The sequence below is a fragment of the Vulpes lagopus genome, chromosome X (genome assembly GCF_018345385.1).
Source record: "Vulpes lagopus strain Blue_001 chromosome X, ASM1834538v1, whole genome shotgun sequence".
Taxonomy (NCBI): Eukaryota; Metazoa; Chordata; class Mammalia; order Carnivora; family Canidae; genus Vulpes; species Vulpes lagopus.
Window position 1 is genome coordinate 10,193,009 of NC_054848.1, and position 17,554 is coordinate 10,210,562.

A 17,554-nucleotide genomic window follows, 5' to 3' on the forward strand; every position below is an offset into this window, starting at 1 on the left:
TGCTCTGTTTCATTGATCTGTGTGTCTGTTTCTGTGCCATTACTGTACTGTGTTGATAGCTGCAGTTTTGTAGTATATCTTGAAATTTGGAATTGTGATCCCTCCAGCTTTGTTCTTGTTCCTCAAGATTGCTTCGGCTGCTCAGGGGTCTTTTGTGGTTCCATATACATTTGTTCTAGTTCTCTGAAAAAATGCTGTTGGTATTTTGATCAGAATTGTATTGAATATGTCAATTGCTGTGGGTAGCAGGGACATGTTAATAGTATTACTTCTTCCAATCCATGACATGGGATATCTTTCCATCTGTGTCGTCTTCCCTTTTTTTCATCAGTGTTTTATAGTTTTCAGAGTTCAGTCCTTTATCTCCTTACTCCTTAGTTATATTTATTTCTAAGTATTATTTTTGATGCATTTGTAAATGGAATTATTTCCTTAATTTCTCTTTCTGGTGCTTTGCTATACATAGAAATGCAGCCAATTTCTGGGTCTGACTTTCCTATCTTGCAACTTCACTAAATCCATTTGTTCTAATAGTTTTTTGGTGGAGTCTTGAGAACTTTTTTGTATAGGATCATGTCATCCGCAGATGACGGTTTACTTCCATTCCAATATGGATGCCTTGTTTTTCTTACCTGATTGCTGTGGCTAGGACTTCCAGTGAATGAAAGTGGCAAGAGTGGACATCCTTGGGATCCCTGGGTGGCGCAGCGGTTTGGCGCCTGCCTTTGGCCCAGGGCGCGATCCTGGAGACCTGGGATCGAATCCCACGTCAGGCTCCCAGTGCATGGAGCCTGCTTCTCCCTCTGCCTGTGTCTCTGCCTCTCTCTCTCTCTGTGTGTGTGACTATCATAAATAAATAAAAAATAAAAAAATAAAAAGAGTGGACATCCCTGACTTATTGCTCATCTTAAAAGGTCCCAATTTGTATGCCATTGAAATAAATTCAAAATTGGTAATGCTTCCTAGGATATGATTGCTAAAGTGGGTATGTTTAGGAGCTCAGCAATGGGTTTCCCAGTGTGAGATTTGAGTCACATGTGGGACCCCTGTTTATACCTGGTCCCCATGGAAGGAGACTCTGACCCCTTAGTTCTGGGCTCCAGCCTCAGCTTCTGCATGATAATTCTCTTATACTGTACAGAGTTGAAAACTGCCACATGTGCCTGTTATGATCCTAAAATATGTAATGATTTTTTTTATCTCACTCTTTGTTGTAATAGAGCTGAGAAAAACGACAAGACACATGTGCCAAGTTAGGGCCCCTTAATGCACATGGGGCTTATAGTGTGACATCTTCAGTTGGCATGTGCAGAATCTGATGTTTTCAAAACTGTTTTCTGGTACTGGAAAAAAGAAACTCCTGGGAACAATGTGGTCATGACAGTAGTACCTATCTCACAGCATGTGGTGGTTATGAGGAGTAACTAAGTGAATGGCTTAGAGAGGTAACCACTGCAATGTAGCTCCTGTTCTCTGTGAGCTCAAGAAAAAGTATTTTTCAGAAGCATTTTCTTGAGTCCCAAAGGGTTTTTATCACCCTCTTCTCTTCGGTTTTACATTCCTACAACTTGACATTCTTGAATTTTGTTCTTCCAATCCAGTCTTTTTCAAAAACAAATGGAGCTTCAGGACAAAACTGAATTTTCAAATCCAGACAAGCAACTTTTTAAGGACAATGAGGAATTTGAATCATCTTTTGAATGTAAGTTCAAATATGAGTACTGGTTTCTATAAGCTCAAAATGTAGAAAGGTTAGTTTTGGTGAAACGTATTTATTGTCATAAGAAGCAAAGCAGTTACAAATTAGGACATTTTAATTCTGTGATAAAACCACAAATACAGATATATTGTCTCATTTTTATATCACAGAGATTTCCAGGGGTGTGTTCTGAGTTCCATTTATTAAGCATTTAAGGATAGCTCACAATTTTGGAGTTGGAACTAAGCCTATAAGTGAATCCTTAACTCAAGTTTACCAAGTTTGAGATTGCCTCAGACTTAAAATAAGTGATTAAAAAAAAAATTTCCCCTTTTATGGAACATGAGATACTGTTATTTTTATTTGAATTATACTAATTCCATTGACTGCCTAAGTTTTACAAAGCTCATTTTTTGATTAAAGAACAGAGGTAAAATAATCCAGGCTTGAGAGTCTAGAAATGGGTGTCTTGGCTATGGCAGTGCCTCAGATCCTACTGCTTCAGTATCAAATAGAGTTGTAGAGGAGGTCAGCTCTGCAGTCCTTTCCAGCTTGCAAGTCTTTATATTTGTATACGACCTGTCATTTTATTTCATGAGCTTCATTGTTTAGTGTGAGAGCATAATGGTTTGAACATTTAAATGATAAGCCTTAGTAAACTTCTCAAAATCCTTATGACTAATATAAGTTTGTTAAACTATTGATTTTAAACAGAATGCAAATTATTATCAGCAAACCAAGTGAATTCTTTCACTTGATTGATTTTCCTATTTGGGTAACAAATTAAATTTTGTAGTGAACCTAATTCTTGAAAGAAATGAATACCATTGTCCAGCAGCTCCAATGCAGACTTCTTAAGAGTCCCGTAGACAAAGAGCTGGCCCAGTTGCTTTGGCCAAAACTGAAGTGCTTCACCATGAGTCATCCCTACACTGCACTGTACTCCCTTCTCTTGCCCTTATTCCTGAGGACTTAGGGGATACTTGTTTACATCTCATGTAAATGCAGGGAGCACGCTGAGGCAATTTGAAGTAGATGTCCTCTGTCCTGCTGGCAACATGCCTCACATGGATGCTGCCGTAGCTGCTGTATCCTATCACTACCCAAGTAAGTTTTCCTGTTTTAATTAACAAAATATATTAACAAATTAGTAATATTCAATCTTACTTCATTTTCTGTTTGCTTTCTCCATGCCTTAAAAAAGTAGGACAAGCAAAACCTTTCTATATTTCAAGTTTCAGAAAAGCTGATGACATTGGAAGAAAACTGGTCATCAGACTTGTCTTGCTGGGCCTACCTCATCTTTCCTCTTAACCTTCTCCAGATGACCCACTTCCCTCCCCAGTGTGGAAGAAAGGTGCAATGGAGAGATTTGAGCTTTGCTCCAGGGCTCAGCCAACAGCCAGGTCCATTCTCCTGGACCCTTAAACATTAAGTGTTTAAAGCCTCAGAGTTGAAAGGAAATGCATCAAGTAAAATCAGATTTAGTCCTTTCCAAACGTTGGGAGAACATTATCCCTAAAACCTATGCAAAACTTATAAACAGTTTCTTGGTTTAAGGTGCCATTGGGAATGTGAGCAGTTGCTGAAAGACGCAAGAGACTTTGAGAGGATTGATTTTTGCTGATTCCAGAGTAAATCATTCTGGAAAGCACTCATTTATTGAGACTTGGTCAAGAGCCTTTTCTTTGCTGGATGCTTTCCTTGGGCCTGGGCATATAGTAGTGCACCAACCCAGGCCCCTGTTTCACGGAGCTTCTAGTAGGAGAGTCGGGCAGTAGGCAAGCCATCATGGAGAAATACTGATAGGGACAGTGGCAACCAAGAAATGATCTGATAGGCAGCCATTTGGCAGACAGAAGAGTGAGTAGGGAAGAAAAATAACAATAGAATAAGGGAAACCAACTGAGCAGACAGGTGGTCTGTTTCTGACACATAATGTAGATTGTAATAAATGGCCTTTTAAATTACTGTTAAATAGTGTGATTGCATTTTGATTATCGGGGGAAGTCTCTTACATCTGCTGTTTAACCTCTTCATCTGGGTGCAAAGGAAATGAGAAAGCTTCGGGCTTGCTGTCTTTGTGCCAGTGGAAATACTTCTTTTCTTTGCTCTTCTGTCCAGGGTGGTTTCAGTTTCAGTACACTACTAGGCAGCTACAAAGTACACCTCCCGGGGAAGAAGCAGCCTTTTTCTCTTCATCTGTTTAAAGTAGCTCCCAAGCAGCATTCTTATGCTGACATTTCTATTCTGTGTGAGAGTGTGATACATCGAGGAGTAACCCTCCTTCCCCCAGTGGGGAAGAGTCTCTGTCACTACATATGGAAATGGTCAGCGGCATCCTTCGGGATTTGAATTTCATGACCAGAATTAAGACTGTCTTGTTCCTCTCCTATTAGTAAAACAAACTTTTTTGCTAGTGACTTAGAACAGGGCACTGCAATGAGTTTTGAAGTCCCGTGGTGAATCTGTGAACTTGTTCGTTAGCATTGCTGGGGAAAGTTGAATTTAATAGGCCAGGGCTGGGGAAGAAAAAGTCAGCACAGTCTTCTGTGGGACCGAGATTCGATTCAGCATGTGAGGTGTGGAGACCTGTGGTGCAAGCTTAGAGAACAAACAGTTAAAGTGTGGTCCTTAAGCAGAAGGGACAGAAGCAGGGAGACGCTGCTGTTTTGCATATGGGTTTCGACAAGGCAGGTACAAAGTACTGTGTGAATATGGAGCTGGAATGGCCAGTTGTCACTTTACGAACAAGGAGAACCTTGCAGAGGAGGTGGCATTTAGGTAAGGGCTTGCACAGTAGGTAAGGTTTTGGGAGAGGAAGGCAGCACATCGGGTTAAGGAGACTGAAAACAAGGGCATGGTGAAAGTCTGATACATCTGTACTCAGGTCACTGAGCGCTCTGCTCTATAGGTGGAATGTTTCAAATGGTAAGCTATAGTGATAGAGGAAGGCAGTCTGGAGAGAAAAAGACAAATTGTCAGCCTAAACCACTGTGGATTTGGACTCCCCCAGAGCGGAGAATATGCAGAGCAGATCTGGGAAGTGACTGGTGGTCACAAAGGTGAAGGGGGTCGCTTGAAGGCAGGGAAGCCAGTGGCATGGAGAGCATAGACTAGGTGATTTCAGCTGCCCGGGTTAATGGTGATAAGGACCCTCACTGCTGCAGGAGAAGGATGAAGAACCTGTAAGCCCTGGTGGCCAAGTGGACATAGTATGGAAAAAGCATGATTAAAGGGACAGGAATGATGAGTTCAGTATAAAGTCAGTGCTGTGAGGGGGGAGGGTGTCTCTGTGTGTCGATGGCAGGAAGATGGCAGGAAACCCGTTAGAAAGCAGGGTGTAAGGAAACGGAGAGGTCAGGACTAGAGAAGGAGGTGTGGGAAGGTCGTAGGATCAGCCTGGAGAAAGTGGGTGGCAGCAGCACTCTGGCTAGAGTGGGGAGGGGTGGGTACTGCGTCCTGTCTGGGTCAGGAGAGACTGGGACCCCTGCATAGGAGCAAGGGGAAGAGTCGGGAGCAAGGGGAAGAGTCAGGAAAATGCTGTGCAAATGAAGAGGGAATAAGGGTTAAGTCTGAATCCTAAAGCTGAGGGGGAGGGCAGAGGCAGACACAGAGGGTGAGAAGCTGAGACTGGGGTGTGTGGGGGAGTTGTCTGGGAGGCCTGAGTGGCTCAGCAGTTGAGTGTTTGCCTTCAGCTCAGGGTCTGATCCATGGGTTTCGGGATCGTGTCCCACATCCGGCTCCCTGCATGGAGCCTGCTTCCCCCTCTGCCTATGTCTCTGCCTCTCTCTCTCTTTATGTCTCTCATGAATAAATAAATAAAAAAAATATTTAAAAAAAGAGTTAATGTCATCGTATTTTGGGTGACTTGTCCTCGTCTCAGCAAAGCAGAAGTCAGGGTGCAGTGCTAGGAGTAGATTTGGGGGCTCCAAGATGGAGCAGCTTAGTTCTCTAAGAACCAAGAGGTCTTCCTGAGTCTTGGCAAAGGCCCCTGCAAAGCAGTCCTGCATTCATCTGAAAACTCCGATGCTGGAAAAACTAAATGCTCTCTCTCTTTTCTGTCCCATTAGGCATAGATCAGAAACAAATGGAGGAACAGAAGGAAGAAGAAAAAATATGGGAAGAGCACATGAGAGAATGCAGGCAGAGAGAAGAAAGAAGGCAGAATGAGTGGCAAGAGGCTTCGGAAAGGGAACGAAGAGAACTAGAAAAACTGGATCAAGAGCAGGTAATGCTGAGTTCCTGCAAATTCTCCAAGCTGCCTTTCCCATGGTACCCCTTCAGTAAGTACCTTTGCTCAGGAACATGAGTCCTTAGTGTGGCCCAAAGTTGTAGGAGTGGCAGGTAACTTTGTTGATGGTTTTGGTTTTCTTACCATTCAACATTATTACAGTATTATTGACTATATTCCCTATGCGGTACTCCAAATCTATGTAACTTCCTTATATTATGACAGGAAGTGTGTACCTCTTAATCCCCTTTATCTCTTTCACCCATTCCCCTACCCATCTCCTTCCTGGTAACTACCAGTTTGTTCTCTGTATTTGAGTCGGGGTGTTTTGGGGTTGTTGTTTATGTGTTCATTTGTTTTCTAGATTCCACATATAAGTAAAATCATACAGTATTTGTCTTTCTCTGACTTACTTCACTTAGCATAATATCCTCTAGGTCCATCCATGTTGTCCAGCCACAGTTGGCAAGATTTCATCCTTTTTATGGCTGAGTAATATTACATTATATATATATATATATATATATATATATATATATATATATATATATATCTCATGCCTTTATCCATTCATCTGTCGATGGATACTGGAGTTGGTTCCATATCTTGGCTATTGTAAATAATGCTGCAATAAACCTAGGGGTGTGCATATCTTTTCAAATTAGTGGGGTTTTTTTGCTTTGGGTAAGTACCTGGTAGTGAAATTACTGGATCGGATGGTAATTCTATTTTTAATTTATTGAGGAACCTCCATCTTGATTTTCACAGTAGCTGTACCAGTTTGTATTCCCACCAACAGTGCACAACGGTTCCTTTTTTTCCACATCCTCGCCAACACTTGTTTACTGTCTTTCTGATTTTAGCCATTCTGACAAGTGTCAGGTGATACCTCATTGTAGTTTTTTTTTTTTTTAAAGATTTATTTATTAATTCATTCAGAGAGAGCGAAGAGAGAGGCAGAGACACAGGCAGAGGGAGAAGCAGGCTCCATGCAGGGAGCCTGATATGGGACTCGATCCAGGGTCTCCAAGATCACACCCCAGGCTGCAGGCGGCACTAAACCGCTGCGCCACCGGGGCTGCCCCTCATTGTAGTTTTGATTTGCATTTCCCTGATGATGAGTGATGAGCATCTCTTCCTTTGGTAGTTGGCTATCTATATGTCTTCTTTGGAGAAATGTCTATTCAGGTCCTCTGCCCATTTTTAATTGTATTGTTGGGGTTTTTTTCGTGTTGTCTAAGTTTTTTATATTTTTGGATATTGACCCTCATTGGATATATCATTTGCAAATATTTTCTTCCATTCAGTACATTGGGTTTTTTTTTTTAAGATTTTATTTATTCATGAGAGACAGAGAGAGAGAGAGAGAGAGAGAGAGAGAGAGAGAGAGAGGCAGAGGCAGAGACACACAGGCAGAGGGAGAAGTAGGCTCCATCAGGGAGCCCAACTCGGGACTCGATTCTCGGACTCCAGGATCATGCCCTGGGCTGAAGGCAGGCACCAAACCGCTGAGCCACCCAGGCATCCCTCAATACATTGCTTTTTCTTTTGCTGATGGTTTCCTTCACTGTGCTGAAGCTTTTTATGTTGATGTAGTCCCAGTAGTTCTGGGTTTTTTGTTTTGTTTTGTTTTGTTTTTGCTTTTGTTTCCCTTTCCTCAGGAGACATATCTAGAAAAATGTTGCTACGGCCAATGTCAGAGAAGTTACTGCCTGTGCTCTTCTAAGATTTCTATGGTTTCAGGTTGCACAGTTAGGTCTTTAATCCATTTTGAGCTTATTTTTAAGAAAGTAGTCAGTGTCATTATTTTGCATCTTACTGTATGTCCAGTTGTCCCAGCACTATTTATTGAAGAAGCTTTCTTTCCCTGCTGTATATTCTTGCCTCTTTTGTTGTAGATCAGCTGACCCTATAAGCATGAGTTTGTTTCTGAGCTCTATTCTGTTCCATTGGCCTATGTGTCTATTTTTGTCCCCATGCCATACTGTTTTGATAACTACAGCTTTGTAGTATATCTTGAAATATGGGCTTGTGATGCCTCTAGCTTTATTCTTCTTTTTCAAGATTGCTTTGACTATCTGGGGGTCTTTTGCGGTCTTTTGCGGTCTTTTGCGGTTCCATACAAATTTTAGTAGTATTAAGTATTTAGTAGTATTAAGTTTAGTATTATTAAAAGCCTAATGTAGGCATCCCAGTCTTTTCCTTTGCTTATTAAGAGCACTGAGATAATGCTGTGTATAAATAACACAGACCTTAGAAGTTCAGCAACAGAGGGGAGCTTTTGCAAGCTCATTTGCAGCATTCTTATCTGGGGTCCTGGAAATAAGCCATAAAGGAGGGGGCTTGGCTTTGCTATAGGTTTTTTTAGATGGGGTTTAAAGACTTCTAAGAAAGAAAGAATAAATTAATTAATTAATTAATTAAAATAAAATAAAATAAAATAAAGACTTCCAAGGTCAGCTAGCTGGGATTGCAATAACCCAGGGAAGTGACTCCTGGTCAACAGTGGCTTCTAGGGACTCCTCTGCCCTCTTTCTTCCTCTGGTTCTCTTTTGGCGTTCCATGTCCTGATTGGTCCCAGGTGTGTGTATTACTCTGGCCTCTTCACACACACAAGTCTTACTGAAATTCATCTTCCATATTGATGTTCCTTGGACTCATGATTAATTTGGTGTAAAGCCCAGGACACTTCAGGCAAATTAATCCCTTCCTTCATTGAGATGACCGGTTTGGGATGCCTGAGTGGCTCAGTTGTTGAACATCTATCTGCCTTTGGCTCAGGTCATGATCCCAGAGTCCCAGGATCAAGTCCTACATCCAGCTCCCTGCATGGAGCCTGCTTCTCCCTCTGCCTGTGTCTGTCTGTCTGTCTGTCTGTCTCTCTCTCTCTCTCTGTGTCTCATGAATAAATAAAATCTTTAAAAAAAAAATAGGACCTGTTTGCCCTCCTTTGGTAGCAGTGACTTCAGTTAAATAGTTCTTTGGGATGCAGATTGTACTTAAAGGATCAGGATTGTATTACTATGCCTTTTTTAAACACTTAAAAGTTGTTTTAATGTATTTGTTTATTTTCTTTGTTGGTGGCTATCTATTCCACAGAGGATGGTTGAAGAATCTTTGAAGATTGAAATGGAAAAAGAGTTAGAATTGAGTGTTAAAGAAATGAAAAGCAAATTTGTTTATAATGAAAATCCTTTAGTAAAATACATGAAAATTATTCAGCAGATTCAAGACCAAGAGACAGCAGATAGGGTGCTGATACTGTGGACTGGCCTTCTGTGGAGGAGGGTGCCAAGGGATGTTTTGGTTTGTTTGAAAGCTGTAGAACCCAAGTCTGCCTTCTCCATTGGAGACAAAAGGTAGAAAACATAGAAAATCCACAGTCCAGGGCAGCTCCGGTGGCTCAGCAGTTTAGTGCCGCCTGCAGCCCAGGGTGTGATCATGGAGACCCTGGATCGAGTCCCAGGTCAGGCTCCCTACATGAAGCCTGCTTCTCCCTCTGCCTGTGTCTCTGCCTCTCTCTCTCTCCCCTCTCTGTGTATTCTCATGAATAAATAAATAAAATATTTTTAAAAAATTTAAAAAAAAATCCACAGTCCAATAAAGCCTTGAGTCTTTTTGATACATTACAGTTGTGACAACAAAATTTCATCACTTTGCTTAGGTAAAGATTGAGGAGGTTTTGATTTGTCAAATTTTATAAAAATTGGGATGTCTCTCATTATTCTAAGAAGAAGAAAGTAGTGGTATCTGGGTGGCTCAGTCAGTTAGACATCTGCCTTCAGCTCAGGTCATGATCCCGGAGTCCTGGGATTGAGCCCATCATCAGGCTCCTTGCTCGGTGGGGAGCCTGCCTCTCCCTCTCCCTCTGCCTGCCACTCTGCTTGTACTCTTTCTCTCTGTCAAATAAATAAATAAAATCGTAAAAAAAAAAAAAAAAAAAAAGAAAAAGAAAGAAATATAATGAAAAGTCTGTCCATGAATAATGAATGCATTAGTACTGAGACCTCAGTATTTTACTTAAGTCACACACTGTGGATGTTGAGAATGCATACCAGATACTTTGATATTTTGATGTGCTTGCTGAATTTTTTTTTAAGATTTTATTTATTCATGAGAGACAGAGAGAGAGAGAGAGGTAGAGACAGGCAGAGGGAGAAGCAGGCTCCATGCAGGGAGCCCGACGCGGGACTTGATCCCCCGTCTCCAGGATCACACCCCGGGCTGAAGTTGGCACTAAACCACTGAGCCACCCGGGCTGCCCAGCTTGCTGAATTTCATGTTTAAAAGTCACCTGTTTTTTAGACTCTTAAATTGCATGTTTATATCTCAAATTAGTTCTTACAGAAATCAAAGTTTTAAATAAAATTGATACATAAGTAATTTCAACCGTTTTTTTTTTCGTCTGTGTATCAGAGTTCAAAGAAAATTGTCAGAGAGGGCTCAGAAGTGGACAAACTACCATCTACTGACAAAGACGGAAGGTATGATTTCCTCAACATGATGTTTTACGCAAAACTTTATATTGCTGATGTGTCAGCCAAGCTTGTTCAGATATTTAAGTGAGCCTGTGAGAAACTAGCGAAACAATCAAACTTTAGATACTTTAAAAAAAAATGTATTGCATTTTTTTAATTTGTGAAATTGCTTCTGAGACAAATTACAAGAAGCAAGGGCAGAAATCCCTCAGAGAAGGAATGAGAACATTATAAAGATCCCTGAATAACCTTGACAAGAATTTAATAAATCACAGGTTTTTTTTCTTTCCCTAATTTAGTTTCACGGGATTTTTTCCTGAAGAACCAGATGACTTTTGGTAACCGTGTTTGCTGTCCAGCATCTTACCCTATCATGTAACTAAAGGGCTATGAATTCTCTGTAACAAGACAAAATTCTCAATAAAAATTATGTGTGTAATCACATGGGATTTTGTTTCTCCTAATTTTGTTTGGTATCATAATATATAAACCAAAAATTATCTAATTGAGTAATACCTCTTTAAATTTCTCCTTTTTTAGGCTCTGCATGACATTAGAATGAGGTGCTCCCCCCGCCCCCCATTTTTGTTATAGGTTATACTTGCTCAAAAACTTATTGATCAAGTTCCAGGCCTCCATTTTGGAAGTTTCAGCTGTGTTCCTTTCCTCTGCAGAGTTGGCTACCCCCATCACATAGGAGACCATCTTCCCCAGCACTCTCCATCTGAACTATACCTGAAAATAAGGACACAGGTTTTTACATTCCAGGTGTCAGAAATAATGCAATATACCCTCTGGTCATTACTTTTCACATCTTTTTTCTGAGAGTGAACATGACCCTTTCTTAGATGATGGTGGTAAAAAGAAGAGATAACATTTACTGAGCACTTTATGTGTACCAGATACGATTTTAAATCTTCATGTTTTAATTCATTTAATTCCTATCGATATGAAGCACGTGTACCGTGACTCTCCACATTTTATAGATGAGGAAATGCGAGGCACAGAGAGTGAGTGACTTGACCAGGGTCTCATAGCCATCAAGTTGCAGAGCTAGGACGTATATTGTGGTGGAGACTAATGGTGCCTCGAAGCTGACCTATTCTGGAGCTACTCCTGTGGAGGACATCCCACAGCTTTCAGTGGGTTGCCCGTTGGATGTCCGTTTCCAGAATGACCTTTAGATACTACATATTGAAAAAAATAAGATAACTGCACTCTCATGCAGCATCCACAGAACTTTCATCATCTTTGTACATCTGCACCTCACAGTGCAGCATCTTGTGTGTGGGAGCATCTTGGAAAAGCTTCTATGACACTGCCAGTATAGTCACGAAAAAGTGTCACACAGAGCAGCCCTGAGGGTGACCACCACCCAGTGTGCCTGGATTGGAGGGGTTCCCTGGGAGTGAGACTTAAGTACTAACTGATGGTCCCCCAGCTCTTAACACAGGATGGGGTTGTCTGGTCCGTCTTTTCAGTGAGGTCCCAGAGATCATTTCCATGTGCAAACACAGATAGGGTTGTATTGGTTTTGCCAGTGATACCTAGTAGGTCACTGCGTTCTCACAAGTGGGAAGTTGATTTTTTTTTTATTGTTGCTTAGGCTGCTAAGGAATTTTTCATGGCAGCATACCTTTGAAAGTATTTGAAGAAATAAGTTGTCTAGGCCTCATCATTATCACACTTAGCATATCAGACATGAGTCCTGTTACCACAAGGAACTTGGCATCTTCTCTTCCAACAACTCATAATGTCTTTTTTTTTCTTTTAGCTTTCAGGTAAAATTGACCTATCACACTGCATGAACTTAAGGTATAGAATGTGTTGATGAGGGGCACCTGCGTGGCTCAGCGGTTGAGCATCTGCCTTTGGTTCAGGTCGTGATCCCGGGATAGAGTCCTGCATCGGGCTCCCTACAGGGAGCCTGCTTCTCCCTCCGCCTGTGTCTCTGCCCCTCTCTGTGTCTCTCATGAATAAATAAATAAAATCTTTAAAAAAAAAAAAAAAAGAACGTGTTGATATGGTGCACTTACATGTTGCAAAATGATGACCACTATAGCAGACACCTTTATCATGTCACATAATCACCACTTACAGTTAAAACATAGCAACTTTTAAGTATATGATACAATATTATTAACTGTAATCACTATGCTGTACATCAGATTTTCTGAATTTACTTGTAACTGGAAGTGTGTGCTCTTTGTCCAACATCTCTTCCCCACTCCCCAGCTCCTTGTAACCACCAGTTTAGTCTGTTTCTATGAGTTCACCTTTTTTAAATTTTAAAATTCCCTATTTACATACAGTATTTGTATTTCTGTGCCTTATATCATTTAGCAGAATGCCCTCAAAGTCCCTATTTACATACAGTATTTTTATTTCTGTGTCCCTATGTTTATAGGGAATTTTAAATTTTAAAATTCCCTATTTACATACAGTATTTGTATTTCTGTGCCTTATATCATTTAGCAGAATGCCCTCAAAGTCCATTTGTGTTGTTGCAAGGAGCAGGATATCCTTTCTCATGGCTGAATAACATTTCATTGTGTATATATACACACATATGTATATACATACACATTATATTACCACATCATCATTGCTCATCCATCCCTTGATGGTCACTTAAGTTTCCATATCTTGACTATTGTTCACACTAGTGCAGTGAACATGGCAGTCCACATATCTCTTAAAGAACCTGTTCTCATTTCCTTTGGATAAGTACCCAGAAGTGAGGTTGATGGATCATAGGGTACTTCTAGTTTCTACTTTTGAGAAACCTCTATACCATTAACCACAGTGGCTGCACCAATTTATATCCCCACCAACAGTGCATAAGGGTTCCCTTTTCTCCACGTCCTCACCAACACTTGTCATCTCTTGTCTTTCTGTTTTTTTTTTTCTTTATTTATTTATTCATGGCAGAGAAAGAGAGGCAGAGACACAGAGGGAGAAGCAGGCTCCATGCAGGGAGCCCGATGTGGGACTTGATCCTGCAACTCCGGGATCATGCCCTGAGCCGAAGGCAGACGATCAACTGCTGAGCCACCCAGGCATCCCTATCTCTTGTCTTTCTGATGGTTACCATCCTAACTGGTGTGACATGATGTCTCACTGTGGTTTCGACTTGCATTTCACTGATGATGAGTGATATTGAGCACCTTTCCATGTATGTGCTGTGTTGTCTTTGGAAAAATGTCTGTTCAGGGGTGCCTGGCACATGACTTTGATCTCAGGGTTGTAAATTCAAGCCCCTAGACTAGGTGTAGAGATTATTTAAATAAATAAAACTTTTAAAAGTGTTCAATTCTGCCCATTTTTAATTTTTTTTTAGAGATTTTATTTATTCATGTAAGACCTAGAGAGGCAGAGACACAGGCAGAGGGAGAAGCAGGCTCCATGTGGGGAGCCCGATGTGGGTATCAGGCCCTGAGCTGAAGGCAGACGCTCAACCGCTGAGCCACCGAGGCATCCCTGCCCATTTTTAAATGTGATTGTTTTTTTGCTATTCTGTCATAGGAATTCTTTATGTATTTTGAATATTAACCATTTATCAGACACATGGCTTGCATATACTTTATTCCACTTGGGACAGGTTGTTCTTGACTTTGTTGGTAGTGCCTTTGCTGTGCAGAAGCTTTTTAATTGGATGTAGTGTCACTTGTTTATCTTTGCTTCTGTTGCCTTTTATTTTTGTGTCAAATCCAAAAAATCCTTGCCAAGACTCATGTCATAGAGCTTACCCTCTTGTGTTGTCTTCCATGAGCTTTACAGTTTGAGGTCTTAAATTCAAGTGTAATCCATTTTGAGTTGCTTTTTGTGTATGGGGTAAGATAGGTGCCCAGTTTCATTCTGCATGTGCCTATCCAATTTTCCCAATACCATTTATTGTAGTCTCTTCCCCTTTCCTTCTATATATCCTTGTATATTCTTGCTCATTTGTTGTAAATTAATTGATCATATATGAATGAGTTTATTTCTGGGCTCTCTATGTGTTCCATTGATCTAGGTGTCTATTTTTAATACCACCTCCATACTGTTTTTATTATTATAGCTTTATGCTGTAGTTTGAAATCTGAATGAATGTGTGATGTTTCCAGCTGTTAAGTTTGCTTTAGCTGTTTGAGGTTTTATTTTATATTGTGTTTTCATGCAAAGTTTACGATTGTTCTTTCTATATCTGTGAAAGAATCCCTTGGGAATTTTGATAGGGATTGCATTGAATATATTTATCACTTTGGGGAGTGTAACATTTTATGAATAGCATTCCAGTCCGTGAACATGGAATATCTTTCCATTTATTTGTATCTTCAGTTTTTTTTCAGTGTCTTATGTTTTTCAGATTTTTAATTTCTTTGGTTAAATTTAGTCCTAAATATATATTTTTAAAGATTTTATTTATTTATTCATGAGAGACACACAGAGAGAGAGAGAGAGAGGCAGAGACACAGGCAGAGGGAGAAGCAGGCTCAATGCAGGGAGCCCGACGTGGGACTCGATCCCAGGTCTCCAGGATCAGGCCCTGGGCCGAAGGCAGCACTAAGCCGCTGAGCCACCCGGGCTGCCCAAGTCCTAAATATTTTTTGATGCTATTGTACAAAGTCTTGTTTTCTTAATTTCTCTTCTGATGCTTCATTGTTAGTATATAGAAATGTAACTGATTTCTATTAATTTTCCATCTTGCAGCTTTACCAAATTCATGGTTTTAGCATTTCTTTTAGTAGAATCTTTAGTCATCTGCAGATAGAGACCATTTTACTACTACTCTTTTATTTGGATAGCTTTTCTCTTCCTTGCTTAATTGCTCTGGCTTGGTATTCAAGGACTGTGTTGCCTAAAAGCGCAAGAGTGGGCATCCTTGTTCCTGATCTTGAAAAACTTTAGCTTTCGACACTTGAGTATCCCAGCTTGTGGGCTTTTTGTATATGATCTTAATGGTGTTGAGGCATGTTCCTTGTGTATTCAGGTTTTTGAGAGTTTTTATCATGAAAGGATGTTGAATTTGTGAAATGCTTTTTCTGCATCTAATGGAATGATTATATGACTTTTATCCTTTATTTTGTTGTAGTTCATGTATTGTTCCTGTTTCAGAACATTGATGTGCAGATGTGAATCATCCTTGAACCGTTAGAATAAATTCCACTCAATCATGGTGTTGTGTAATCCTTCTAATGTACTCTTGAATTTAATTTGCTAATATTTGGTTGAGGATTTTTTCATCTATGTTTGTCAGGGATGTTGACCTGTAATTTTATTTTTTTATAAAGTTCTTATCTAATTTCGATATCAGGCTAATGCTGGCCTTGTAAAATGAGTTCGGAAGTGTTTGTTTTTTGGCATTTTGGGGTTTTTTGGGTTTTTTGTTTTGTTTTTTTTTTTTTTTTTTTAAGAATTAGAGAAGAATTGGATTTAACTCTTTAGAAAATGTTTATTAGAATTCACCAGTGAAGCCATCTGGTCCTGGACTTTTTTTGTGGGAAGAGTTTTGATGACTGCTTTGATCTCCTTACTAGTAATTGGTCTCTTTGGATTTTTTTGAAAGATTTTATTTATTCATCTGAAAGAGACTTGAGCAGGGGGAAGGGCAGAAGGAGAAGCCGACTTCCTGCTGAGCAGTGAGCCAGATGTGATTCCAGGACCCAGAATCATGAGCTGAACCGGAGGCAGATGCTTAACTGACTGAGCCACCCAGGCACCCTAATCTCTTCAGATTTTTCTATTCATGGTTCAGTTTTGGTAGGTTGTAGATTTGGAGGAATTTATCCGTTTCTGCTAAGTTGTCAGTTTGTTGGGGTATAATTCCTCCTAATAGTCTCTTAGGACTCTGCATATTTGTGTGGTATCAGTTGTAAAGTCTCTTCTTTCATTTATACTTTTATTTGAGTCTTTTTTTTTCTTTTGCTAAGGTTTTAAGGTTTGCTAAATCTAGCTAAGGTTTTATCTTTTCAAAAAATCCAGCTATTAGTTCCACTGGTCTTTTCTGTTGTCTTTTTAGTCTCTAGTTTATTTATTTCTGCTCTGATCTTTGTATTTCCTTCCTTCTGCTAGTTTTGGGCCTAGTTTTTCTTTTTGTAGTTCCTTGAGATATAAAGTTAGGTTTTGTGTTTGAGCTTTTTGTTTTTTAACGTAGACATTTACTGCTCTAAATTTCTCTCTTAGAACAGCACTTGCCACATGCCGTAGTGTTGGTATGTTATGTTTTGCTTTTCATTTGTCTCAAGATGTTTTTTATTTCTCTTTCTTATTTGACCCATTTGTTGGTTAAGAGCATGTTGTTTAATTTCCATGTATTTGGTTATTTTCCAACTTTATTCTTAAAACTGATTTCTAGTTTTATACCATTGTGGTTGTTATGATTTCAATCTTAAACTTTTTTACTTGTTTTGTAGCCTAACATATGATCTATCATGAAGAATGTTCTGTGTGAGCTTAAGAATGTCTTATGTTCCTGTTGGATTCGTGAAAATTAATAAAGAGAAATCTTACTTAGAATGGAGTTGGGAAGCCCTGTAGCAGGGAGCTCTCCCACACGTGAACTTTTCATCACAGCTTACTTCATTTCTATGCCAGAAAAAGTTTACTTTATTGCTCTAGCAGGAGGAAGGAAGATCCCGATGTCCTGGGATCGAGTCCCATGTTGGGCTCCCTGCATGGAGCCTGCTTCTCCTTCTGCCTGCGTCTCTGTCTCTCTCTCTCTCTCTCTCTCTGTGTCTCTTATGAATAAATAAATAAAATCTTAAAAAAAAATAAAGTCAACATTACTTAGTGATCAGAAGTGGGATCTGAAGGAGATGAATACCTGAGGAACTAACAACCCTCAGAACAAATGGCAGTACCCACCTAAGCCCTTTGTGTTCTCCACTTCCCTGAGATGGCTTTTTTCTTTTGGTTGGGTAAATCTCCTCTCCAATGGAGTTCCCTCCCTTGGTTAAGCCCTCTGACTTTATTCAGTATTCGTTTTTTGTTTCTGTGGAGGCACTGCCTTGCCTGTTGAGTACTCTTTGGTTTATATTTGTCCTCTTTCTGTTTGCTGCAGCTTCTTGGTAAGTGACCCATCCTGTCCGAGAGCAGGGGTAAAACACATTATTCCCTTGTTTCAGAACAGCTGTTCAAAACAGGGTCCCTTGTAGGTAAGAC

The 17,554-nt window shown here is 40.1% G+C and overlaps 1 protein-coding gene across 1 annotated transcript in view; it reads left to right on the plus strand.

Annotated features, from left to right (window-relative positions):
* The window catches only part of OFD1 (OFD1 centriole and centriolar satellite protein), a 56,811-nt gene extending 45,959 nt beyond the window's left edge, over nt 1–10,852 (plus strand). Inside the window, exons 19-23 of the mRNA XM_041740357.1 lie at nt 1,602–1,702; nt 2,708–2,806; nt 5,773–5,930; nt 9,033–9,185; nt 10,350–10,852. Of these exons, the coding sequence (XP_041596291.1) occupies nt 1,602–1,702; nt 2,708–2,806; nt 5,773–5,930; nt 9,033–9,185; nt 10,350–10,499 (661 nt within the window). The 3' untranslated portion in view covers nt 10,500–10,852. The remainder of the gene's footprint in view (nt 1–1,601; nt 1,703–2,707; nt 2,807–5,772; nt 5,931–9,032; nt 9,186–10,349) is intronic.
* Nucleotides 10,853–17,554: the final 6,702 nt, after the last annotated feature.